The sequence below is a fragment of the Pagrus major genome, chromosome 13, assembly GCF_040436345.1.
Source record: "Pagrus major chromosome 13, Pma_NU_1.0".
In the NCBI taxonomy this organism is placed as follows: Eukaryota; Metazoa; Chordata; class Actinopteri; order Spariformes; family Sparidae; genus Pagrus; species Pagrus major.
In genome coordinates this window covers 17,612,866-17,640,607 of record NC_133227.1, presented here as the reverse complement: position 1 = coordinate 17,640,607, position 27,742 = coordinate 17,612,866, and the positions used below count along the sequence as shown (strand labels likewise).

Here is a 27,742-nt window from a genome sequence, read left to right as displayed (position 1 = left end):
TGTCCTTGAGCAAGATACTGAACCCCAAATTGCTGTTGATGAGCAGCTGGCGCTTTGCATGGCAGCCTCCACCATCAGTGTATAAATGTGTGTGTGAATATGACAAGTGTTGTAAAATGCTTTGAGCAGTCAGAGGGCTGGAAATATAGAAAAGGCTTTTTTTCTTCAATATTCATCTTTCTGATGAAACTACAGTATGCGTTTGACAAAAAACTTAGATGATATTCTGTGCAATTTCCAAGGCAACTGTGTATCCCAAGGCTCCATTTGTAGACGTGATGCAACCCCCTCCTAAAAGACAACTGAGTGCAACACATTTCTTATGTTTTGCAATGCTCTCCCCAAAGTACTCAGGTTTGAATGAAAGTACATTTTCATGAATCTGATAGCGTGCACTGTATACACTGTATACGGTGAGGGCTGAAAGAGCTTCTAGAGCAGAGAAGTTCCAATGAAAATGTTGTCTTTTCCAGTATATAGAAGATGCTGAAGGCTGAATGATAAGGAACATTTTTTGGGCCAATGGCCCTTATCTTATTTACTTCACCTACTGATCATGGTATGCACAGTTTTTTTCTCCTCAGAAAGCTCCCTTCTATTCCCTTTGGAAATCCTGACCAATGCAGAAACTCAATAAAGATGCCTGTTTTTAAATCTTCATGATTATCTTACTATTTGTGTGTGACAACTGCATTATTGCTAGATGACAGAATATTTACATATTTACATCATCAGCCCATCAGTAAAATGTAAGGCAAGTCAAGAATGATAATTATCCAATTTGGCATCAATGTAATGCTCCCATAGTTTCTGTGGATAGCAATGAGGACAAAATATTGTTAATTTACCTGAAGCAAAGAAAAAAAACTGTGAAGTCTATTCAATCTTCTTTTAATTGTCAATGATGAATCTGACAGGGGAGCGACAGTATGATGTAGTCCAGGTTATCATCTGTTATAGTAAGTATACCCTACTATGTATGACAGATTTGGCCACTGTGTTTTCAGGAAATCCTCTTCTAGGTTTTTATTTGTTTATCATGTATGAATTCCTATAAATTCATCTTTTATTTATTCCAGTATTAATTCACTTTGCTTCCGTAATATACTTTTGTATATCACTTCATCCCATTGGGGGAAAATATTTTTGTGTATTTCTCATAATTTACTAAGAATCTACAAGCTTAAAACTGCTAAATCTGTCTTTTAAAAATGTGCCCAAGACTTCATTAAACTTAGGAAAAATTAGTGTAAAAATTGATGTGCCAATATGTCACATACACCATGGTTAAGCCAAATCATTGGTCCGTTATTCCTCTTCTTCCATGTCATTGAATGTCCTAGGAAAGTGTGCATTTAGTAAACCTAAAACACTTCACAGACAGTCTTGACAGTCAGCATTAACTTACGTATTTCCACTTGATGAACATCAAATCCTCTGGTGCTGGAGTTCCACCGTTGCATGGTATAACAATGGTCTCTCCATACAAGGCAGTCACACTGTCTGTACCCCACACTGTAACACAAAAGACAACAGACTGCAACTATTATTTAAAATACACTATGCTGTCACGAGACCTGCTGAAGTGAGCAACAATGTTTACTGCTTGATTCAGTCACAAGTATGTAACAACAGTAGGAGCTCTTTCCCTTTAGTGCTGCTGGTCTTGAGCCTCATTGGCCAAATCTGGACAGATGAAGTGAGCAATATGTGCGCTCACATACCGGAGTACTTTTCTGGTGTATTTGTGCAAATCAAAGCCCAAATGTTCCAGTAGAGTAAATGGTAAATGGACTTGCATTTCTATAGCGCTTTTTCCAGTCTACTGATCGCTCAAAGTGCTTTACAACACTTGTCACATTCAACCATTCACACACACATTCATACACTGATGGCAGAGGCTGCCATGCAAGTTGCATCATCATCAGGAGCAATTTGGGGTTCAATATCTCGCTCAAGGATACTTGGACATGCAGCCGGGGGAGCCAAGGAATCAAACCAGCGACCTTCTGATTACTGGACAACCCACTAGACCTCCTGAGCCACAGCCGCTGTATTAAATGAAGCTTAGCATTAGTTCATCCAGGACACAGAAGTCGTACGCCCCAGCTGTAATCAGCTGACAGCCTGCCGATCGAATCATGGTTACCAATCAGACTCACACCAATCATAGCTATTCGCACCACAAGGCAATCCATTTAAATATGGCTTCCTCCTTACTCATAACCGCTCCTACTAAAAGGTTGGCACACACTGCTGCAGCTGGAAAGGTTGCCGCCACCACCCCAGCCTCCACCTTTTTTTATAAGTAGAGTCCTATCAGGGCCCAAGGTTAAAAAACAGTGTTATAACAGCATGGCTTCCTTATGGCTCAATATTGTATACCCTGGGGGGTTTTCTGCATTGCGCTCCCTGTTTTGGCTTAGTATGCTGCTTGGTCAATTCAGGGAGCATCTTAAGAGCGGAGCCGTCAGCACCAAGCATAACTGTGTTCCATTTGTTGCAATAAATGGTTAAACCTATCATGATAGTTTTCCTTTATTTTTATTTTACGTCATTGCATGCTGCCTTCCAAACATCACAAGACCGATTTCAACGTTTCAGTGTACAGAACTAGGGTTGTACCGATCCGATCACGTGACTCGGAAATCGGGGCCGATCACGCCACTGAAGACTCGATCGGGACTCGGACGTTACGACCCGATCAGAGATCGGTTTTATATATATTTATTTAGTCATTATTTGTATTAGATTGTTGATATATGGGCTATTGGTGATTCAAAATAAAAAAAATAAAATGAGTATTTACTACCACCGTTTACGACATGCGCATGCGCAGAAGACCAGCACGCCAGTTTGTTTTGAAGCGGAGTGGCGAGTTGTGGCGCACCATGTCTGCTGTGTGGAAGTATTTTAAAGTGAGTGACGAGAATGATGCAGTTGCAAACTGTCAGATATGTAAATTTGGGATATCGAGGGGTGGTAAAATATAATAAAAAATAAGGGACACCTTGGATAGTTTTCTTCGATCTTTTTAATTTTTTTAATGTATTATAAGAGTATCGGATCGGGACTCGGTATCGGCAGATACTCAAAAATCAAAGGACTCGGACTCGTATCGGGGGCAAAAAACCCTGATCGGAGCATCCCTATACAGAACCATGTCACAACCAATGTAAAAAATGTAACAAGCAGAAAAACAGACAGAGAGGGAGACTTGAATGGGGATCTGCAGAGACCCTGCAGCCCTCTGCCTGGATTTTCTTATTTTCTCACTTTGTTGCTGCTCAGGACACTTTACCAACCCAAAATGTGGCTATCTGACATCCTGGGAATGAGACTCAACAATCAACTGTCTTTGTGGTGTGTTTATAAACAACTCAGACAAATCCTACTGATTCTACCTTTAAGTTTAATAGTCTCTGAATTATATTAATATGACGTGAGGTTCAGTTAGCTTTGCATAGAAATGGCAAACGGTAGAAATGTCCTTCAGAGGGATAGTTTTTACCATCATACTTTGAGTACATTTCAGAGCCTGTACTTATGTATTACTTTTACTTGAGTGAAAAGTTGAATCAGTATTTTTACCAGAGTGTTTTTTTGCCACCCTGTCCTCCCTACAGTCCCTTGTGACTTTAGTGAGACTTGGCAGCTCCACCTAAGTAGAAATGTCTAGAAATGGATGGGTGTGAACAAAGTGAATTAAACTATACCGCACTAGCACTCCAAATGCCACATTTCAAGAATTCCTTTGAGTCTGATGGCAGAGGGGCGCGAGGTCGAGCTCACTGGGTCAAGCTCAGTGCTCCTTGTGCAAAGCCACGGCAAAATCATTTTCTCTGTTCACTAAAGTAAGGGTGCACCAAGGTGAAGTAGTTGCTATGGCGGCACAGCCCAGTCATGTGCAGCGTGGGAGGAGGGAGAAAGAGGGTCTTGATAAGATGGATGGATGAGGGTCAGAGCAGAGGTCTTCACGCTCCAACTCCTTTGAGCTATTAGCTAAATAGGCAGAACAAGAAGCTGTTCAGGTTCTGCTCATTCTTCAGTGGCTGCTTTTGCTCATGCCAAGTCTCATGTTAATCTTCATTTTAGTTTCTAGCTCTGAGCTGACTTTTATCAATATCAAACAGGACCACTGTCCTATTTCACATCAGTCAGTGTATGTCATATGTGTTTAGACCAAAATCTCCAACCTCTACACTCTTTTCTTGTCCTTATAGAACATTTTTTAGGAAACTGGGTTTGACACCTAAAGCGATGAAAAGCAACAATGTAAGGCAACAATGAAACACAACGCAGCTGTGAAGAACTACTATTTTTATGGTTCTGTATCTCCATCTGAGCTCTTGTGCATCCAACCACAACCACACATATAACTCCTGTTAGAAGTGATTCTATCACACATTCACCAATCACCCAATATGTGAAAAATGCCAGCCTTAATGTGAAAATGAGTGTCATGGCTACATCAGCAACCCCACTTTGAGGAAAACACAATCTCGGTAACTTTCCTTTAACTAATTTGGGTTACTTTTTACTTTTTGCCATTGACACATAAATAAGACATGATAATCCTTCATTGATCCTCAGAAGGGAAATTCAAATGTTGCAGTGGCACAGAAACAAAGTAGCAAGTAGAAAAAGTAAGCACAAATGAAAATTGAAATAGGATAGACAAATATACATAAAAATACAATTGTTTACAATTGTTAAAAATGCAAGTTAAAGTGGCAAGTGAAGATATAAAGTGATATGGTGTGATTGGTAGCAGCAAGTTAAGTAAACAGAGTCAGAGGCCTGAGTTTGACAGGTGCTGTGGGGATTGTGTTTGTTTGAGTGTGTGTGTGTGTGTGTGTGTGTGTGTGTGTGTGTGTGTGTGTGTGTGTGTGTGTGTGTGTGTGTATGTGTGTGTGATCAGTGAGATGACAGACTGTATTTTCCACTGCTGTTGAAAAGTCTGATGGCGGTGGGTACAAAGGACTGCCTGAAGCGTTCAGTTTTGCACCTGGGTGGGATGATGAGTTGCCCATCTGCCACAGCTCGTCGTGGAGAGGGTGAGAGGGGTGATCCAAGATGGCTTTGATTTTGTCCTTCATCGCCCTTTCAGCTGCTGTCTCCAGACTGTCCAGTTCCGGTCCAACCACGGAGCGGGCCCTCCTCACCAGCTTGTTTCGCCTACTGACCTCACCAGTCTTGATGCCACCCCACCAGCACACCCCAACAAAGAAGAGTATGCTGGCCACAACAGACTGGTAGAAGGTCTTCAGGAGCCTGTTGCAATCGCTGAACGGTCTGAGTCTCCTGAGGAAGAACAGCCTGCCCTGTCCCTTCCTGAAGAGGACATCAGTGTTGTGGGACCAGTCCAGGTTATTGTTAATGTAGACCCCAAGGTACTTGTATGAGTCCAGCATTTTTTGGCAGCAGTTATCTATTTGTAGTGTACACACTTAATTAAAGTTCTTGTAAAATCCGTATACCACTTTTTTTTCCAATCAACAATGTAATTTTACAGCTCACACACACCATCCGCCCTGATGTTATACACTTGTGGTTTTTAGTGCACCGGGCAAACCAACGAAGAAGAGGAGTATTTCACGCGGTTGGCTTGACAGGAACTTCCTCTGCAAAGAAGACGGCTTGCCCCATTGTTGAGATCAAGCCCCAAGGAAGAGGAAGTTATTCTTAGTTATTATTAAGTCTGTGGCAGCTGGCCCAAACTTCTGTGCACTGTAAACAACCCTGTTTGAATTTCAATAAACTTTATTAACACAATGACAAAGACTTCTTAGTCTGCTATAGCTCTGTTTTTAATCCATAATGAACTGCTTTTAACACCTGTATGAACCCATTTTAATGTAACATTTTATCTCTTTTTATGAACATATTCATCTCATTTATTTGTAAACATTTGTCAATCTGAAATGACATTTTAACATATTTATTTGTCCAAGATGATGGATTTTAGACTGGGAAACATAGAATAAAAGGAGAATTAATTAATGACAGTTAGCTAGTTGCTGGGGGGGTGTAATGGGGGGCAGGGCATGACCCCCATCCTGGAAAAATATGATTTGCCTCCCCAGTGTATCACTGTAAACAGAACAAAAAAAAAACCACTGCAGGCTGTGGCCAAAAAGTTGAATCCAACTCAACTTTTGGAGAAACGCAGCCTGATGTCACGTTGCTGTGGCCAATCACATTTGCTGGCGATCAGACTACAACTGAAGCCACAGTGTAGTGTAACATAATGTGCTATGTGTATGTTTTTTCTAACTTGTTGGACATAAACTCTTATTATTTTATCCTTTTATTCCACTTTCTTTGCCTCGTTTTTTTTTTTAACTTTGCTTTATAATTTTGTTATAATTTTTGTTTTGTTGTTATGTAATTTTTTTACTCTCTGTCCTGATGGTTTTGTTTGCCCTGGCAGCCCTAACACAATTCAGCTTAGCTTACAATTATCCAGCAGCTGAACAATGTGTTCCAGGGGAGATGAAAACAGGCCTATCTGGGGCCTCCCTGTCCAGCCTACATCATTGCAAAAGAACCTAAATTGACACTGCAAAGTTAGTACTCTTGATATGTTTTCAATATCTTTTTGCACTCTAGTAGTCTGGTAGTGATGCCAACTAAGAGCTGACTGCACAAGGCTTATAAAGTTACACGCTACCTCCTGCTTTTGTAAAAAGTATTTTTGAGGGTCATAACACAGAGTAGGATCACATATGAATTCTGATAAGAATATCAAGACTTCCTAGGCAGCCTTCACTAGCAAGTCAAACTATTACCCAGGAGATGGGTGTGTGTGAAGAAGCATATAGCTCCAAACCATGCCAATTAGCAGCTGTCACAGTTGTTACCGGCTCACCTTCCCCTTTAAGGGCGGTGGCCTTATGGGTAACTTGTGAGTGTGACATGTGTGCATCGGTGTGTGTTGAGAGAAGCCGCTCTCCCGCATGGCAGCATGTTACAAAGAGTGATGTTAGCCAGCATGAAAGTTTCTAGATAAGCTCAGGGCTCCAGCATAACCTCATGAGACGGTCATGTATTGTGTTTGCTGTTGTAGACTGCATTAAAGCTTCTGTTGTTGTATGGTATCCAAACGCTTCACTCTTCATTTGATCAGCAGCGTTCCCTGCACTGCTAGAAGCTGGTTACCAGCTTGCACTTCCTCCCCCTACTATCTCATTCCTGAAACAAAAAAAAACACCAAGCCAACAGAGTGGATTTAACGTTGAATGAGAATATGAAGCATCAGTAAGCTGTTGGATACATCCCTTATAAGATTCAGTGCTGCCAGTAAACATAAGAAAACACTGCTTCTTCTTTTGAGAAGCAGGTGTGGTGTGGCGTGGCGTGGCTTTGGGACAATCGTACTTGCTCTTTTGTCAAGTGTGTATGCGTCTGTGTGTTTAAGTGTGATGCAGCTCGGTAGACAGCAAAGACCAGAAGGAAAAAACTACCTCCAGATGTCTTGCTTACATTTAATGCGATTGTTGTTAATGAAGCAAGGTGCAAAAAAGTGACTTGACCTCAAAGAGCTGTTTTTATCCTATGACATCAAAAACAAATAATCTTATTTTAACCAGAAATAATGCTATCGTAAGATTAAAACTCTCATTTAGTATACATTATCAGTATCCTGGCAAAGACAACATGACTGTTACAGTTACAAAACATATAGCACAGACTTAGATATCAGCATATATGTGTTTCTTCTATGTTGCCTTGTTATGGACATGCAGTAAACATCTAAATCCATCTTAATGAGAAAGACAAGGATGGCGGAGAAAAAAAGACAGTCTCAGACATGCTTGTCCGTGCATTCACAGGTATGTGTGTTCAGAAGGGATGGGTATCAAAACCTGGTATCAAACATGCACACACACACACACACACCCTGCTCGTAGTGACAATGACAGAGAGACCTAAGGATGGGTTGCACCAACAAGATTCAGTGTAAAACCTGATTAAATAAATTTAAAACTAGCTTGGAATTAAGAAAGAAGCTTGGAATTTAAATTACATTTAAGCCTTTCTTTAAACCTCAGTTTAATTTATCCTCCAAACCTAGATTTAATTCTGCTGCACTAAAAACTTTTAACTTTTAAACTCCAATTTAAATTATGCTCCAGTATCCAGCATCTTTAAAGTTACACTTGAGGAGGTTTAACTTTTAACATGGCTGTCTTTTTTAAACGAATTGAGCTAGCCAATCAAGTATAACAAATAAAATTAAGGGACAGATTCAGCCCAAATTAGTTTTATGATGTTGCTGAATTTCTGTAAAGATACTAGTTCAGTAAGTATGATGCATTCTACTTGGATAAAAATGACCTCCGACATGAAAAAGTGCAATTCATCCAAGTCGGAATTCCAAGTTGGAAACTGGGGCAAGATCCACCAAGCCCGGCTTCACTGACATAAACATGATGGCGGTGCACATAGTAAACAATTATCTTTTACCTCTTCATCTCTTTTTACTTCATATAGTGTTTGTGTTGTGAAGCATGCACTAAATACAAATTCGTAGTAATTTTAACTTTAATTTAATTTCACTTTCAAGTCCTTGAGAGTACACACTACTCCTCCTCTCTTTTTCTGCTGTAGTTGCTTGTGAAGTTCACAGACTTGTCATTCACCCCTTTTGCAGCGGGTGTCCATATTTTTCCAATCAGATGCACTGACACGGTTTTAGATTGGAAGTCAGAAATACCGACTTGGAATTATCGATTTCTAGCTTGCAATGGAATGCAGCAGTAAATTGAATACAGTTAAAACGAGAAAACAAAGCAATTAAGTCTGTTATATATTTGTTTCTCTTTTTTTTCTCCTTTTCTCTTTTAAATAACAAAAACAACTGATAAGTACTGGATTAATAAGCAGTAACACTGGAGTAGAAGTACTGTTAATCTTAAAGTTCCCCATCCCTAGTGTTTAGGTTTCTATATTTACCCGCATGCCTTCATACAAAGTTGTCTCCACATTAAACACAGTCAGCCTCATTTATCAACCTGTCTGAACGCTGTCTGAGCATTCATGTATAAATTGCCACCATGATAATTTTCTCTGCTTCTATCAAGCTTGCAGACAGCAGAAGAAACATTGGCTCACGTCTGCTGTTTTGCTGGTATCTGATATGTTAGGGGGTAAACGCTCATTCAAGTGAGGAGTAGCTTAACAAGCATTCCCTTCTCATTTACATTTTACATTTAGGGCATTTAGCAGACGCTTTTGGGGAGTCATGCTATGCAGGGTCGAGGTGAAGTCTGAACAAGTAAGTCTTGAGTCTTTTGTGGAAGATGGCGAGTGACTCTGCTGTCCTGACATTGGTCGGGAGTTCGTTCCACCACTGGGGCGCCAGAGCAGAGAAGATTCGCGACTTGGCTGAGCGACCTTTGTTAGCTCTCAGCGATGCGGTACCAGCCAGCCAGTTGATGTAGTAGAGCGAAGTGCTTGCGCTGGGGCGTGTGGTCTGACCAGTGTTTGGAGGTAGATGGGTGCAGTTCGGTTGACGGCCTTGAAGGCCAGCACCATGGTCTTGAATTGGATGCGGGCTGCAACAGGAAGCCAGTGGAGGTCACGGAGGAGGGGGGTCACATGGGAGAATTTGGGTAGATTGAAAATGAGGCGATCATGCTGGTTGGGAGGTGAGGGGACAGAGAGTGTTTAAAGAGGAGGAGAGGGAGGATAACAGAGTGGAGGAGGCTTCCTCAGTGGACAGTAGAGAGAATTGTTATGTGGATGGTCGTGAGGAAAGAACAGTCGAGGACAGAGTGGAGGGAGAGAGGGATTTCAGGTTGCAGCAGGTGGTGACCGTGTGAGGTGTAGGGGCGAGGAAAGTGGTGGACTTCAAGGGGAGAGAGAAAGCGACAAAGTGGTGGTCAGACACAGTAAGTGGGTTAACAGAGAGTGCTGAGGTACTACAGGACCTTGTGAAGACAAGATCAAGTTGATTCCCAGCCCGGTGAGTGGGTGGAAAGGGGGAAGAGTGTGAGGTCACAGAGAACTGCAATTTAAACTAGAGAAGGCAAGTCTTGAAGAACTTGCGGTTGTGAATGCTGCTGTTGGGAAGCTGACTCCAAATGTGCATTGCTGGCTTTGAAAACTTTGAAATAAAAATGAGGCTGGTTAAAATACTTAGATGTAGTAGAGATTGAGAGGGTCAAGCCTTCCGGTATGCCTTTCCCTTCTTGCTGAATGTCCAAGTCCTTGCGGTAACTCGTGACCCCGTTCGAGGATTCCAAATTTCCTCAAAGTCATAACTTCATGCCAACAGAGTGAACAGTTGGTTGGTAAAATGGTTAGTCCTCCTTGTGCTCTGTTATCCTTGGATCCAACTCTTGAATCTCTTGAATTCCATTCTGCGATGAGAGGCTGCTCACATACTCCGTTTTCTGGGTTAATCCAAGGTAGGAGTGCGGAGGAAGAACATAGTCTCCTCTGTTGCTATGTTTTTTATACTCTCTCAGCTGGCCATCTATTGCTTAAGAGGAAGACTTTGCTCACTTCCTTATAAGGCCGTGCAGCCGCTTCCAGTAGCACAATGACGTACTGGTCAACTGTTGTTCCTCTTTTTTTTTTTTTTTCACAAACTCATTGTGACACCTCGACCTTTACCACATTTCTGTTTGTATATTACTTTTGTCTGGTTAATCTCTTCATTCAAGGTGGGAAGGAGTCATGCTATGCAGGGTTGAGGTGAAGTCTGAACAAGTGAGTCTTGAGTCTTTTGCGGAAGATGCCGAGTGATTCTGCTGTCCTGACATTGGTCGGGAGTTCGTTCCACCACTGAGACACCAGAACAGAGAAGTGTTGTGACTTCGCTGAGCGACCTTTGTTAGCTCTCAGCGATGGTAGTAGGGGAATCGGGTCAAGGGAACAGGTGGTGGGTTAGTAACTAGTGTGTGAACATCTTCAGAGGAGAGAGGGCTGAAGCAGGTAAGGCCATCAGAGGTGAGGGTTGGGGGAGGTGCTTTCTGGATGGGCATAGGAGTAAATGATGAGTTGATGTCTTTTACTTTCTTGGTAAAGTAAGTTGCAAAGTCATCAGCAGTGAGGGAGGAGGGGTAGGAGGGGTGAGGAGGGAAGAGAACATGGAGAATAGTTTCCTGGGGTTGGAGGCAGGGGAATTGATCTTTGCCAGGTAGAAGGCAGATTTGGCTGCTGATACAGTTGATGTGAAGTCAGAGAGAAGGTGGTGGTAGTGAGCAAGGTCATCAGGATGATGTGATTTTTTCCATTTTCTCTGTGCTGCTTGTAGCACCGATCTATTGGTTCCATCCACAGAACAATACAGTTTCCAAATGTATAAAATCTAAGGGCGGTAGGACATACTGGTACAGATCTTTTACACCACTACTTTCCACGCAGTTTTTTCGAATGTATAACAATTCACAGAGGGTGAGAGTATGCGTACTGGTACACATCTTTTTCAAGAAGTGATGCTAGAGGGGTAATTACAAAAACCACAAGCACAATCATAAGATCAATGACCAGGCAGCTGTATTTGACGTGTTTGGAGTGAGATCAGGTTAGTTAAAATCCTTGTGCAATGTGAATTATGTAACATGTATGCTGAACACCTCAACAGCTATCATTTAGTACATTGAAAACTATGCAGGATCATATCAAATACACCCAAGTGATCACATCCCATATTAATCAATTTGTACTTTTACCGTGAAATTAAACGGATAAAATGCATTGATTTTCTTCAGAGCACTTTCCCAATCTCAGTTTATCAACTGCTTGTGCAATTTCAACCTCCTGGAGCCTTATACATAGTGAAGATGAAAGACAAAAAATGTAGAGGGAAACAGCATAGTATTGGCCATGACAACAGGAAACTGATTAGTGCAGCCCATATCACTTCTCACACCAGGAAATGATAAAACAAGCAGACCCATCAAATTTAAGTAGTTGAGGATGGAACAAATATCAAAGATATTCCAGTGAAAAGAGACATGCTGCTGCCATGGAATTTCACAAAAGCCAATCAAATGTTATTTAATGCTGCACAAAATGTCATATTAAATATACTAAATACAAATCATATTATGATTATTTTGACAGATATTGCAATATGATGCCCGATTAGTGGGAATAATAATTTTTGCATCACAATTTTCATTTTCACTGAAAAACTATTACAATGCTGATGTTGTGACATTTGTTGGGGTTTGTAAAGCATACATCGGGAGAACAAGATTTGTAGGCCAGGACATCACTGCAGCACTATAGTACTTCATTATAATGCTTTTTGAAACACAGTTTACCTTTATAAAAAATTGCGCCTCTGAAATGTGGATATCGCTATTGGCCATATTACAATTTTGATTATAGTTGGATTAATTTTGCAGCCCTTATCTTAGTTTGTGGAAGATAAGAGAGACCATAGGAGACCACATCACCCAAGCAGAGCCGTAAGGGCACAAGCCTGATCTGGCTGGTCTGCAGGGTAAGTGCACTCACAATCAGGCTTGCAGTGTGATGCATTACTAACAGTGCTAAGCACAATGGGGCCTTGGAGAGTTGGTGGTAGGAGAACAAGGTCCAAGGGAAGTAGGTTGCTGTAATGGCAAGTCTGCAGGGAGGGAGAGATCCCTGGCTTTCACCAGACATGAATGGCTTCCTCCCTTTCAATCGTTTCCTCCATCCATCTCTCACTAAGCTAAATGATAGACCATCAGTGGCACATCACTGAGTAGACAAGCTCTTTCTGCCTGATTATGGATCATTATAGACTGGGTTAATTAGCAGTTGTTAGTCTGTTAAGTGCAGAAGCTGCAACCTCCAATATACAGTACACACACGCACATATCCACAACCTCCATTTCACAAGCTGAGATAATTGTAGATGCTTTAGAGAAGAGGAGCTAAAAGGCAGGCGGAGTACATTGCACAGCCTAAAGGCACTTCCAGAACTTCGGCCCCGAGTTTGGTTCTTTGGTCATATAGTATTCCACAATACTGCTTCACTGGACCAATTCAATGTTTTGGCACACTGGAGAGAGGCCTGCTGTCAGCACCAAAATCATGCGTGTGAAAGTGTTTGTAAAAGTGTTAGCCTAACAGAGAGAAAATTAAAGCAAACAGCAGGTCTAAGGCTCCATAGTTTAATCACTTTAAAGACACATGATCAGTTAGTTATACCTGCCTCAGTTACTGCAGGAAACAGTAAAAAATACTTGACCATGCACTCTTTAAAACACTTGTGACAACAAACTGTTTGTGACAACAAACTGTGTTGGCTTTTCCAAAGAGAGTAGCAATTGGCTGCAAACGAATTCCCAGAAAACATCACATACTAATTTGCATATGAAAATATTATATTATATTATATTATATTACATATATTTAGTGCTGCAATTAGACAAGCATGTAGGGTAAAGAAGCATACAGATTTGGAATCAACCCATTACTAATGTTCCCCAATGTTGGAAGAATCTGCTTGTTTGTTTCTAAAGCCGTTTTAGGAAATGCAGAGCAATTTCAAAAGTTGCTAAATCAAGACACAACATCAGCAAGGTAGCATAAAGTAATGGAAGGTTTTTTGTTCTCCCCTTTGAAATTTTGCTGTCTAATCATTATGGACTTCATGAATGACGAATAATGACAGATGACTTTAAGAAGCCATCAAGCCATTCAGTCATATCACCAACATCACACTTCAGTGTATATCGGTTTTGGCATAAATACTGTCCAATATGTGCCAAAATGAAAAACATATTTTAAAAACATACATACATAGTTCACTTTTTCATAGATCTCTCGAGTTTGTTTAGTCACACAGAGAGAGCTTCCAAAACATGTAACCTCAACCATCTAAGACTTCACAGGGATCAATAACTGAAATGTGAGCATCCACATTTTCCTTCTGTGTTGGAAAATCAGATCCAACAGATGACATTGGATAACACTAGTGGCTGATTTCAAGCCCACTGTAATGCACTGCATGTTGACTATGAGCCTATTAGAAGCACAGATGTATCTTTGTTACAGTCCACTAATACGGAAAACATCAGCGAATCACAATCAATTCACTATAATGTCATCTATTTTACAGTTGTACCATGTCTATTTTCTTGCTGTTACATGAGGCTGGGGCTGTGATGAATGACCTCGGTGTCGTTCTTGTGTGGTCATGATGTCGAATAAAGTAAATAACAAACTGAACTGAAGCTGACAATGGAGCAGAATTTGCTTTATTTCCACCATATTTCTGCCCTTATTTTTCCACTCGCACAGTGAAAATACACTGCTGTCTGAGAAAAAGCAAATGAGGGAGGGAGAAGAGAAAGAGCGTGAACAAGCATCAGTATATAATTATGGTGCCACATGTTGTATGGGTACACTGCCAGATGGAGTGCCAATCAAATGGCCCTGAGAATTTAACAAACAGCCCATGCTCCCACAGTTAATGCACTAAAAATACAGGAACAGTCACAGACGCCTTAGCTTCAGATGTACTGAAAATAAGAGAATGTGGTATAGACAGAGATATGTCAATTTTTTTTTTCTTTCTAACAGCATCAAAGAGAGCTATTTCCCCAGAGGATTTGGCTCTGACATTCATTCACACAGACTCGGTTTCTGTTGCAAATGCATGCACTTGATCTGGTCTCTGACTGGGCATTTAACAGCTCACTGCCTGCAGCTACTGTGAAAGATTCCCCAACACTGCAGGTGTTACAGCACAGCCATATCATTACCCGGCTGCCTTTTACCCTCCCTCCTGCTTTAGTCCGCCATCCTCTTACGTCTCCTGTCCATTTCAAACTAAGTTTTGAAGCCTGAATAAGTGCTTTGATCCACCTGTAATCCCTAGCCTTGCTGCTTGATAACTTTACAGTTGGGAGCAAATTGATTGACAGTTCATAATCCCCTTCTTTGGCATGCTGCAACACACACACACACACACACACACACACACACACACACACTGACACACACACACACACACACACACACACACACACACACTTCAGTACCTGCCTTGTCCTAACCCCATTAATCAAAATCAAAAGTTCTGCATGAACAATAAGGCTTTTCTTTGGGACGAGGTCTGAAGGTAGGTCAAAAGCCAGACATGGAGGGGTGAAGGGAGTGATAAGGCACAGCACTCTGGTCACTCACCTAAGCCTCAGCCTTAACACTAACCAGCCTCAGCCTGAGCCTGAGCCTGAGCCTCCCTCCACTGTCCACTACCAGAGCAACCTCATGAATCCCTTTAACCTTTTCCCTGTCTTGGTGTCCGCTTTTGGGTCCAACAAACAAACCACCTACAAACCGTTACAACATAAACCTCTTTTGTTTCTCACATGTAAAACCAGAGGTTGGTGTGAGATCTCCACACAGAGAGCACTGGAATGCTACAGGGAACATGGCCTTGACTTGATGCTACATTCAGTCAAAGGAGAGGACCAAAAGAAACAGGACTCCTATGCTACAAATCATCTTGGCCCAACATTCCAGGATTGTATAGCAATAGGAAAACAACAGAACTGGAGGCCCAGAATGTTTCGAGTGTTTTCATTCCTCCATCAACAACTATTGTTTAAGATCAGATTTCCTTTATTCCCACAAACACCTGCCACTGCCAAAAAAAACTTTTGGCATTCCCAAAGTAAATAACACCTGAACATGTTCAGGGTAGGCATGTTTTAAATCTTCAGTTATCTTCATATTATAATCTAACTGAAGATATTGATCAATAGAGATACACTTAGGCTGTTGCAATTCAGTTGGTTGACAAGCCAGATTTTACACAAACATAACCTCTAAGTAAGCCACCAAAGGTATTTTTAATCTATTCAATATCATATTTTCTTCAAACATTTGGAACTTTGTTTCCACAGAGTATTAAGTTAATTCAAGACTTTTACAGTCAGTCTTCAGGCTTGGTGATTAGTTACACCTTGTTGGATGAGTTGTTGACAAGCTGTGCTGAAGAGCTCTAGTGAGGAAAGCTTGGCTTTATCTTTCAATATGCACTGCCTTCTTTTGTTGATATTTGATGTTTTTGTCCTTCTTGTTCTTACGTGCTGTGTTGTCTGCATGGTTGTCTTCTCAAACGTATTTTAGAACATTTATGAAATTCCAAAACTTTTCATGCAAAGTTCTTTGCAGAGTATGGCTCCATCCCGGATAGACTGCTGTATCACACAATGACAAGCTCTGTCCTCTGCTTGTTTTCCAATTTGGAAAATTACAGACAACAACATCTTGTTGATTCTCCATTGTACTTTTTCCTCTGCACATGTCGGTTTAGGTACTTTTTACTTTCACCCAAGACAATATTTGTAGCAGTAATTTCATTGCTACTACAATACCTGTATCCTTAGAAAAGAAGCAGTACTAAAGTGAGGGAAAACGGCCCTTTACCATTCGACCTGAGCTGAAAAGGTGTTGTGTAGATCACTGGTGAAGTCAGAACATTAGCTATGTAAAATTAGACCATGTACACACACATACACACACTCTCCTGGAAGATAACACATTGAACAGGTGGCTGGGAGCAAAACAGCCCTCTGAGTCCCTCTCCCTCCAGCCATGAGTCCAAATGGATAGGGTAGGTCATGGAGGTCACACAAATTCTTCCATCTCCCTCTGAAGTGCCCCTGTGGGGGTGGGCAGGCTGCTTCAGAAACCTCTTCCTGACCACTGCTTTTGTCATTACCATGCTACCTGGGACTTAATACACACTGAGATCCACAACTCAGAAAAATGGATTGTAAGGGTCTTTTTTTCTCCCATTGGGTAAAAAGCCTACATGCTGTCCCTTCATGCTCATCCCTCCTTATTACACCCATGCATTCGCTGAGGAATGCAGACCACTCTGATGTCTGAGGGGGTTGGCTATTTATATTTCAACCAAGACAGAGAGAAAGAGAGATTGATTAAGGGACTCGTGGGTTTGAAACAAGCCAGAACTTCTGGGAATATTTAGGGGTTAATTATCTCAGATGCCAGATAATTTTCAGCAACAAAAAAGGCAAATGAAAAGTTAAACTGGCAATAGACACGTTTTTGCTTTAACTTATCATTCTAAAGTTAATATGAATTGCACAGTGTAATGGTTGTAGACAAATTACACCATCCATGTATAGATTGGTTCCCTATAAACCTCGCTTTCACTACGCTAATTGATCTGCATTCATGCTGGATTTTTCCCACAAGAATTAAGGAAAAATTACACATTGGTGTCTGCAATTGTGCAACCAAACCAGGAAACTGCATTGTTTTCCTGGTCACTAACTCCCAATGGAACAACTGGAATCATGGTGGAAACTCTACACTGCAAAAGAAGCCCACTGATGGAGGAGGCAAAGAAGGTGAAGAGGAAGAGTGAAAGAAACCGAGTTAAAACAAGAGTGAACAGAGAGGCATTCATGAACAGGCCAAAATGACAGAACAAACCTTTCCTGGGAAAAAATATTTTTAAAGACTTATTCAGCCACTGTTCAACAGTGATGATTTGTCTGAGACACCTCAGTGTTGAAGAGTCCCTGTTGGTGTTGACGTTCTCATGGTTTACAGTTCACTGTTCTGAAATCACATGAAATGTGCATGTCAGTGGCCACAGTTTTTGTGTTTTGGAACAGTCTGACTCAGCAGAACACTTCCTATGCATTGGGAAGAACAAAGAGCTCCATCTCATTTCGATACTGTGCAGAAAACCTCGGCTGCTTGTTTTACCACTGCCTCTCTCAGGGGACCTTGTGTTATTGTTGGTCTACTCCCTAAGTGAAATACACATGCTTCATATAAACTCACTGATCAGTTACAACTTGGCCTCTGTGTACCCCTAGATGTGGTGCCCTGTAGTAGGAGGTGGAGATGGAAAAGCCAGTGCTCTTGAGAATTGAGGCTAATTCATTCTATATGGAAAAATGCCCTCTGCTGCTTCAGCAGGTTGCAGTGGCACCAGCATGTCTGGACAGCAGCAATGCACTCATCAGCAAAGATACACAAACATTCAAGCCTCTTGTTAAAAAAAATAAACCCTTCATTATTTACTAACCACTTTATTTGCCAAAAAACAATGGGCACTGAAAGCATTTGCTTTCTAAACTGAAGAGACACTCTGAGAGACGAGCACAGCAATTAAGACAGAGGAAGAAATTTTGACCTTCCGCAAATGCCCTGTTGTTAGCCCTGTTAGTGTGCATGAATAGGGCGAGCACTTGCCAGTTGAGGAAAGCAAATTACACAATTGCTCTCTCAGTGGAGGTCCATTTCCGAAAACAAAGAGTCAACTCACGACAGCTCTCCATGTTCATCAGAGTGGACATTAATGGACATGAATTGTCAAGTAATGCTCTCCAGCAAATAGTTTAAAAAAAGCCCATCAGCGGCTAAATGTTGTGGTGCTCCAAGCTTGGCTGATATGGAGGAAAGAGACACTAAACAGAGCTGTAAATGGGTGCCGTATCATGAAGAGGTCTGTGGATGGTTATCTAGAAACAGCAAATCCAGCCTAGGAATCCCAGGCCTATCTTAGTTTTATCAGGGAACTCTGTAGATACCAAAAGGATCATGTTATCTATCAATTACCCAAAAAAAGAATTTTCTAAAAAGAGTAAAAAGAACTTTAAAGCAACTCTGGGTTAGATTGAACTTTTGGTTCAGTTATAATAGACTGAAAACCAAAAAAAAATATGTGATGTGTGTTTTTCTCTTCTAAGAAAAATATATCGTTATTGATTTTATAATACTGTCTCATTTACATGTTTTTTTTAACACAAACTTCCCATTAAGAGAATATAATGTACCCTTGTTTTGGGTTGAGTTTTCCAGGTGTTTAACAGGTCAACCATGGGTGAGGCTCAACTCAGATTTCATCCCCATGCATGGGCTGCTCCATTCCCCTCTCTCTGCCAAAAATGAAAACAAAGCAGCAGTCATAAGCCTTATCTCCTGGTTTCAAAATTATGGGAAGAAAGTGCAACGTCATGCTCACTCCATACACCATTACTGACAACTGGAGATTCAACTATGGGGGTTATTTGCCTTTGTGCCTTTCTTTAACAGATAAAGACCTTATTCTACGATGCGTTACTAACTTGAAAGAGTAACATTTCACTTTGTTTACATTAAAAAATCCAATTACTTTTTTACTTTTGATCATGTTAAGAGACAAAACAATGGGTTCAAAAGATTCAAGAGGAAGAACAAACAGGCAGTCTGTTCTCTTCTGATGGTGTTGACTGAACATCTATCTATAAAGCAAGTAATCTCTGCCTGTCTGTCTGTTATTTGCATATCTTAAGAACTCTTCATCCGATCTACATCACACCTGGAGTGCAGTGTCAGATTTGGTGCAATATGGACATGTTCAATATTAATACAATTTTAATAACAGTGAACTCTGCTCTGTGCAGCGGTGGGGGCGTGGTTTCAGCGCTCTGCAGACTGAAGCTGGACTCACACAAGATCTCATAGGAAGCAGATGTAAACACAATGGAGATTAGCGTGGTGCAACAACTTGCTGTAGTAACACATTGCGGAGACGAGGTCAACACGGGTTTTCTATTCTTCAGCGAGAACTGGAGATGAGTTTTTAAGTTTCTGTCAACAGCAGTATGTTAGCTAATGTTAGCCTCAATGACTTGAATGTTTACTGTTGCTTGGCAGCACTGTCAGCTGCTCCGGGATGCCTCTTTTATTGGCTGCTGTAGTGGGGCTAGAAAAGTACTGATGTAAACATCCAGATTTCTGATGAGCCTGTGAACAGTTCAGGCTTGAGACTGGATGTGTAAACCCCTCATATTACCAGATCATCTGTGGCAAACAGTATCTTTTCAAGGGGCACTGCACTAGTATAACTTAAAGCAGCAGAACTGTGGAAGAAAGTGTTATAAGTGGTATATATGTTTTGGAAGCGAGTGAAAGAAAGGGGCACCTTGGTTTTATTATGATTTTTCTTTTTTAAACACAGCTGGTTGCAGGATGCATAGCAATGAGGAAGTATATGTATACATGGCTATGTAAGAAAAATAACTGTAGTATTAGGATGGTGAAACAGTAAATTTTGTTTTAGTAGCTGTTTATACATCTAGGCTGCTTATAAGCTAACAGATTCCATTGTATGGTAATTGCAATTTGTTGAGAAAGCTAAAGTTATCACCATTACCTACAAATGTTATGGTTGTGCAGGGAATCTGACCCAGTGTCAGGCATTCTCACTAATAGTCCAATTTGCTTATGTGTAGGCCCGATAGAGCATCAGTATTAAATTAAATTTCTTAACCCCTTAAACATTCCTTGTAGTGCATTTTAGATGGCCTAACTGAATTCTCAAAGTAACAAGTGGCACTGTGCCCCTTATTATAAGTGAAAATATAAATTGAATTTATGATAGTAGAAGGGATCAAACTGATGTCAAGAGCACAAACACATGAAATTGTGAGCTGGATGCAGTATTTGATGATTGTACTTTCCACATATTCAGTTCCTTAGCTCTCATCCGATAAGCATGTGTATCTAAAGGTTCTAGGCCTGAAATGGGACAAAGGTCAGACAACGAGGCTTTCAGTTGCATATGAATAAAACGTAAAATGTAGCAGTGCAGGTTTTTCAGGTTTTACCAATTTGTGACTAAAGAATGAAACTGACAGGATATCAACAGCTGTGCTGACAGCAAACTGTTTTGCTGGAAAAGATGTATCCTCAAGGTGATGGCACCTGTCTATACAACAGCAGATTGAGGGGAAATTAATAACTACCTCTGGAACAATTTGACAGGCAGAGGTTGATTTGAGGACTCTGTGTTGGCTGCTAATGACAGCGTTTGTTTCAGGCAGACATGAATTTCTGGATGGATGATTGAACATTTTTTTACAGGGAACAATTTATACGTAATTTATATGTAAATTTTTATACATTTGATTTGATGTTTGATGGTTTCTTGTTGCTTACAGCCTGGGTTTTCTAACTCTGCAGGGGGAATGACCCCTAGAGTTGCTGCATTTTTTTCAAATACTTAAATGTGTTTGGAAATACACATTAAGATTAAATTATTAATAGAGATTAATTTATTAAAGAAAAACATAACTTACACAAAATTAATGACAAAATATGATTCCTTGTGCAATCATGCTAACCCAACCATATCCTATATCACCGCGTAGCACCTATCCATTAAGTCAATAAACATCCGAAAAATTACAGAGGGTGAGGCTAACGATCTAACAATATCCATGATTATCATCCATTATCCATCATTATGGTGTGTTCTCAACAAAACATAAAGCAAATGCAGTGTTTCCCACACATTCATTTATTTGTGGCGGTCCACTACAATATCAACATTGGCCACCACATATTGATTTTCTATTACTGGAGCTGCGCATCCCATTCTCACTCACTCAAGACAGCACACCCATCAGTGAATAGCATGATGTTATATACGACGATATAGTGGATGGCGGTGTGGTTTTTATTTGAATATTTTTATTGGATTTTTCACATACACACAGTATGAAAACATTCAACAACTTCAATGCTTTGCACACACACATCAATAAAAGTTGTAAAGATAATGAAAATAAAGATAATGAAAATAAATAAATAAAATTGAATTAAAATAATAATAATAATAAATAAAATAAATAAATAAATAAATAAAATTACAAAAATAGCTGCATAAATAATGCAAAATAGCTACATAAAAAAAAAAACAACACACGGCTTGAGTTTCTCAACATACAGTAGAAATGGCTGCCAAAGCTTTCTGAACTTTCTTTCCGAGCCTTGAGTTATATATCTTAGTTGTTCCACCTTGAGATGAGCCACCATGTCCATCACCCATCGCTTATGGGAAGGGGGTACTGTCTTTTTCCATTTAAGCAGGATACTCCGCTGTGCCAGAAGTGTAGCGAAGGCCACTGCTGTGGCATGGGTGGCTGAAATCCTGTAGTCCAGTGGCACCACACCAAATAAGGCTGTGACAGGGTTTGGTTGAATTTTTATTTCCCACACTGCCGTGATGGTGTTAAAAACCCCTTCCCAAAAGTCTTTCAGTCTTGAGGGCCCAAAACATATGACTAAGGGTGCCCGGGTCACATTTACACCTAGGGCAGTTTTCACTGGTTCCTGGAAACATTTTGGTAAGCCTGCTATTTGATAGGTGGAGTCTGTGTAGTACTTTAAATTGGAGGAGTCCATGCCTGATACAAATAGATGAGTTATGCACCCAGCCAACTGCCCTCCTCCATTCTGTTACAGAAAGACCAAAGCCTAGTTCTGCCTCCCACTGCTGTTTAATATGGTCCAAAGAGGGGGTTGCTGCCCCCTGCACCAGCTCATATATAGCAGACAAACACCCCCCTTGCAAAGGATCAACCTTCAAGCATTCTTCTAACCAGCTGCTCTGTAGACTTTGAAGAGAAGGAGAAAAATGTTTTTTGATAAAGCTTCGGACCTGTAGATATCTGAAAAAATGTGATTGTGGAATATTGAGTTTTGCCCTTAACTGCTGAAATGACACGAAGTTGCCTTCTCTGAAGAAATCCCTGACCGAGCCTACCCCTTTTCTAGTCCAGAGCTGAAAAGTCGCGTCAATAAGAGATGGTGTGAAGAGGGCGTTTGCCGAGATGGGTGCTAAAGGGAGGCCCTGTTTGCACCCATAATGGATTCTTAACTGTTTCCATATCTTAAGCGATCCCTGTGTCACTGGGTTGTGCCCAAGCGGTCTCTTACTCATTGGCAGTGGAGCACAGATTAAGGAGCTCAGTGCTATGGGGCTGTAGGAACGCTGTTCAATAAGTGCCCAAAGAGGCATTTGTTCCCCCTCAGAAGGCCGCATCAAAATGTTCAACTTAGAAGTGTTAGCTGCCCAGTAGTAATGCATGTAATTTGGCATGGCCAACCCTCCTTCCTCCTTCCGTCTTCCCAAGCACTCTTTTCTGATACGTGGTATCTTCTTATTCCAAATATACAATGAAGTAGCCCTATCCAGTTCTTTAAAAAATGACTTTGCTATGAATAGTGGAATGGTTTGGAAGAGAAATAAGAATTTTGGCATTATTACCATCTTTACTGAATTTATGCGTCCAGCCATTGACAGAGGAAGTGTTGACCATCATTCCATGTCTTTTTTTGCCTGTATTAGAGCTGGTTTGAAATTATGTTTAAACAGGTCCCTATAATGTTTGGTCACCGACACTCCCAAATAGGTAAATTTGTCTTTACTTAACTTGAATGGATAAGTCTCCAATTGCATTTGACTAGCTTTATCATTGACTGGAAAGATTAAGCTTTTTGCCATATTTATTTTGTATCCTGAAATTAATCCGAAATCGGTGATGGTTTTCAGAGCACTTGAGATGGAGTTTCTGGGGTCAGACAAAAAAAAAAAAGGAGGTCATCGGCATACAATGAAAGTTTGTATATGTGTCCTCCTCTACTAATTCCTGTCAAAGTGATGTCACATCTCAGTGAAACAGCCAAGGGCTCAATGGCAACATCAAAGAGTAGAGGGGACAGGGGACACCCCTGTCTAGTCCCTCTACATAACGAGAAATATTTTGACATATTACTGTTAGTCCTGACTGCAGCCTGTGGGCAAGTGTACAACAGATTCACCCAAGAACATAACGAAGGTCCAAATCCAAAATTTTTTAGGGCCGAAAGCAAATATTTATGCTCAATTCTGTCGAATGCTTTATGAGCGTCCAATGCAGTAAAAACCTCAGGGACATTATTACTACCAGGAAGATACATTACATTGTATAGCCGGCGAAGATTACTGTATAGCTGTCTACCCCTTATAAACCCTGTTTGATCAGAGTGAATGATTTTGTCTAGCACTCGCTCCAATCTGTCTGCTAATACTCTAGTTAGTATTTTATAGTCACAGCAAAGCAAGCTCACTGGACGATAAGATTCGCATTGCAGTGGGTCTTTATCCCTCTTGAGAAGCACTGAGATGGTAGCTTGTGTCATTGTTGGAGGTAGGGACTTGACCCTGAAGGCTTCGTCATAAACTTTACATAAGAAAGGGAGGAGTTTCAGTAAGAAAGTTCGATAGAATTCTATTGGAAATCCATCTGGCCCTGGGGTTTTCCCAGACTTCATTTTCCTGACTGCCTGTTCTATTTCCATTAGCTGTACTCCACCCTCTATACTGTCTGTCGGCATCCTCTAACCTAGGAACCCTGATCCTCCTAAAGAAATCTTCTACTAGCCCTTCTTCACACTGTTCAGAGGTATATAACTCCTCATAAAATGCCTTAAATTGGTTATTAATTCCCAGTTGATCTGTGACAATGTTACCGTCTTTATCCTTAACCGCTGATATGTGATTTGCTGCAGCCATTTGTTTCAGCTGATGACTTAACATCTTATTGGCCCTTTCTCCATGCTCAAAGTATTGCTGTCCTGATTTCAAATGCATGTCTATGGCCCTTTCATTCATCAAGAGGTCATATTCAGCTTGAAGTAATGATCTTTCCTTCAAAAGATCTGCAGATGGCGAGACTGATTGACACTGATCAATTGATTTCAGTCTGTCACTAATGTCTGATAAGCGTTTAAATTTTCTCTTAGAGCGACTTGCACTACAGGAAATTATTTGCCCCCTTATGAAGGCCTTAAATGATTCCCATTAGAATATCAGGGGCCTCAGATATAAAACCAAACCAAAAAAAGATAATAAATAAATAAAAAATACCAGGACTAATCCTAGTCCAAGTCCAAATCCAGCTCAACTGCCTTAAAACTTAAAGTGAATGAGCTTACCATGACAACCTAGCTCAAACGGGAGCATAATACCCATATGTTAACATTGATAATGCAGTTTGATTTGTTCACAATCTGACCCAAAACTGAGAATGGGAGAAGGAAAAAGAGAGTGCCTCTCACCCCACAGGTTTAGCAGTGCAGTTGTTCTCTAAGAATAAATTTCAACATACCGGCACAGTCATGCTGTACAGTAGGCTATGTGCGCGACCGTCCACTCGTTTTTTTTTTTTTTTTCTTCCATTAAAAGGCACTTGCAAGTGGTTTTACCAGTCTAGTCACAATTCGTGTCGACCGTGCCATCATATCTTTTATATGTCTAGTCCATATTCGGTGTCAGGTTTTTCACTATGAAGTCTTTAGCCTGTTCCGGGTCCTTGAAGCGAACCTCTTTCCCGTTCGGGGTGGTAATCCTCAGTGTGGCCGGGAACAGAAGACCGTAGCGGATGTTCTCGTAGTTTCGCAGCATCGCCCTTATTTGAGTAAAAGCCGCCCGCTGCCTACTCACCGCCTGCGTATAATCCGGGAGGACCGAGATCTTGTCACCCGCCGCTGTTGTAATCGGACGGCGCTCCGTTGCCTTGCAAAGAATAGCTTCTTTTTCCCCGAAATAATGGCATCGAGCAATTATCGCCCGAGGCAGCGCGTTCTCATCCGTGGGCTTGCTGCGGAGACTACGGTGCGCTCGGTCCAAGAGCGGTGGTTTATCCAGGGCTAGTGTCTCTTTCAGCAGACGTGCTACAAAGTCGGACATTCTTTCGCCGTTCTCCCGTCCCTCTTGATCACTCCCATGATTCGGACATTGCAGCGGCGGGACCTCGCCTCCAGGTCCTCGCACCGCTCCTTTAGAGTAGACACCTCTCTCTTTACTGCTAGCATCTCTGCCTCCAGGGTGCTAATATCATCGGACTGGCCACTCACCGCTGATTCCAACTCCGTTACCCGACTCGCTGTAGCCTCCACAGTGGCGCTCATCTTTTCCATGGTGTCCTGTAGACCGCGAAGTTGGACCGAGTGGGCAGACGCAGTACTTGCAATTTTTTCCATAACTTCCTCCCGGAGTTGACTGATGGCTGCTAGTATTGCTTGTTGCGCGCTAGCATTAGCGTTGTCGTTAGCTTCTTGGGCTCCGACGTTCCGAGCGCTTTGATTTTTAGGCATTTTTGGAAGTAGTTCGCTGACAAACAGCTATTTACCCTCCCAGTCGAACAGAAACTGAAATTGCCTCAGTCCAGGTCAAATGTGCACTGAAGTTAAAGCGTTGTTCTTGAAATTTTGATAGTTTACCGAAGAGCCGGGCTCAAACACGTCTTCACATGGCTCTGCACAGACCGGAACCGGCGGTGTGGTTTTTAATCCGGCGGTAAAACCAACGAAGAAGAGGAGGAGGACTATTTAACGCGGTTGGCTTGACCATAACTTCCTCTGCAAAGAAGACGGCTGGCCTCATCGTCGAGATCAAGCCCCCACAAAGAGCGCCAGGCCTTGAAGCCAGTTTTTGTTGTGGTCAAGCCGTGCAATTACATCGTCATGTGATGCACTGGGGACTTTCCCCCAAAAGCTAACATTGTGAAAGACGCATCTGTAAAACGGTTATAAACGCCTTACAACCCCCGTGAAATGACTCGTTTTACTGTCAGAATTTGGGCAATTCGGTCCAATAAATTTGGAGAGTCTAGAAAAAGCCGCCCAATTACATTTTATCCACATCCAAGTTAGTTGGGGCTAAACCAGAAGTTAGCTGACTCGGTCGGCGGAAGTCTCAACTGCGCATGCTCTATGGCACCCCAGCTGGACAGCCACCACCACAATTAAAGTCAAAGTCAAGTGCATTGCAAAATCAATGCAAAGATGTGAATACATGTGAATTTGCACTGGGCAATGAAAATTACACGAATATGCAAAATTTTTGAAAATGGATGGTTGGATGGATGGATCATATTTGGAGTAAATAAACACAAATTATCTTGTGGTCAAATTTGCGAGAATAACACAAATAAACACAAATGATCCCATGGTCAAACTTGCATGAAGTTGGTCAAATTTGTCTTCATTTCTTGTGTGAATACATCATTACGCCAATCACAAAGTTACAGGAGATGTAAGTGTTATCTAATTGAAAACACAATTATTACGGTTTACTTGAGGTTCTAAATGACACAGGTAATGAAAATGAGGGGCTCTTTGTTCCAGAGGGAGCCTTTCAAATGCTCAGCATCATTTCCTGATTCCTAACACGAAACAGGTTTCACACCACCACACTCAAAGGTTTAGAATTGTCACAAATGAACCTATTCTTTCAAAAACATACTTATTTGAAACACAGCTTCCTTTCACATAGCCACCTAGTACTCAGTATCTGTTTACAGGTATATTCTGAAACCCTGATTACGAGGAGAAGTTAAATGTGTGGTGTGGTGGCATTATTCATAGCAGGACATGGTGAGAATGAATAAATGCCACCATGCAAAAGCAGCAAAACTGCGAGAATCAAATTCACTGGCAGCTCCATTTTTTAACTGAGCTACATCAGAAGAAGAGAAAAATATAAAAAATATTTAAGCTCTATTAAAGTTGAATTCGAAAAAACAACCCACTGTGTGTTTCATCAGGTTCAGGTTTCAAACGGTTAAATAATATACCAAAGCAGGTATTTGATATTCATCTGTCAAACAAGTGTGCATAAAAAGTAAAGGAGAGGGGCATACTGGTGATGTAGTGGTTAAGATGAATTGTATAACACCACCACATCCTTGGTTTGATTCCAGTTGGGGACCTTTGCAGTATGTCATATTCCTCTCTCTCATGGACCCATTAGCTTGTTGTGCTGTGACTGCAAAATTCTCAGTCTTTCTACTTTTATTGAAATGTATTGATTTTTTTTCTGCTACATGATATCAACCTGCAATCTGCTCCAGACTAAAAAAAACAACAACTGTACAACAACTACAAAAAACAATACCAGACCTCCGATTCGGGTGGAATGGATTAGACA

General features: G+C 41.1%; 1 protein-coding gene across 4 annotated transcripts in view; it reads right to left on the bottom strand.

Annotated features, from left to right (window-relative positions):
* The window catches only part of alcama (activated leukocyte cell adhesion molecule a), a 120,040-nt gene that overhangs the window by 56,820 nt on the left and 35,478 nt on the right, over positions 1 to 27,742 (bottom strand). For all 4 annotated transcript variants that reach the window (XM_073479785.1, XM_073479784.1, XM_073479786.1 and 1 more), the window contains exon 2: positions 1,409 to 1,515. In XM_073479785.1, the coding sequence (XP_073335886.1) occupies positions 1,409 to 1,515 (107 nt within the window). The remainder of the gene's footprint in view (positions 1 to 1,408; positions 1,516 to 27,742) is intronic.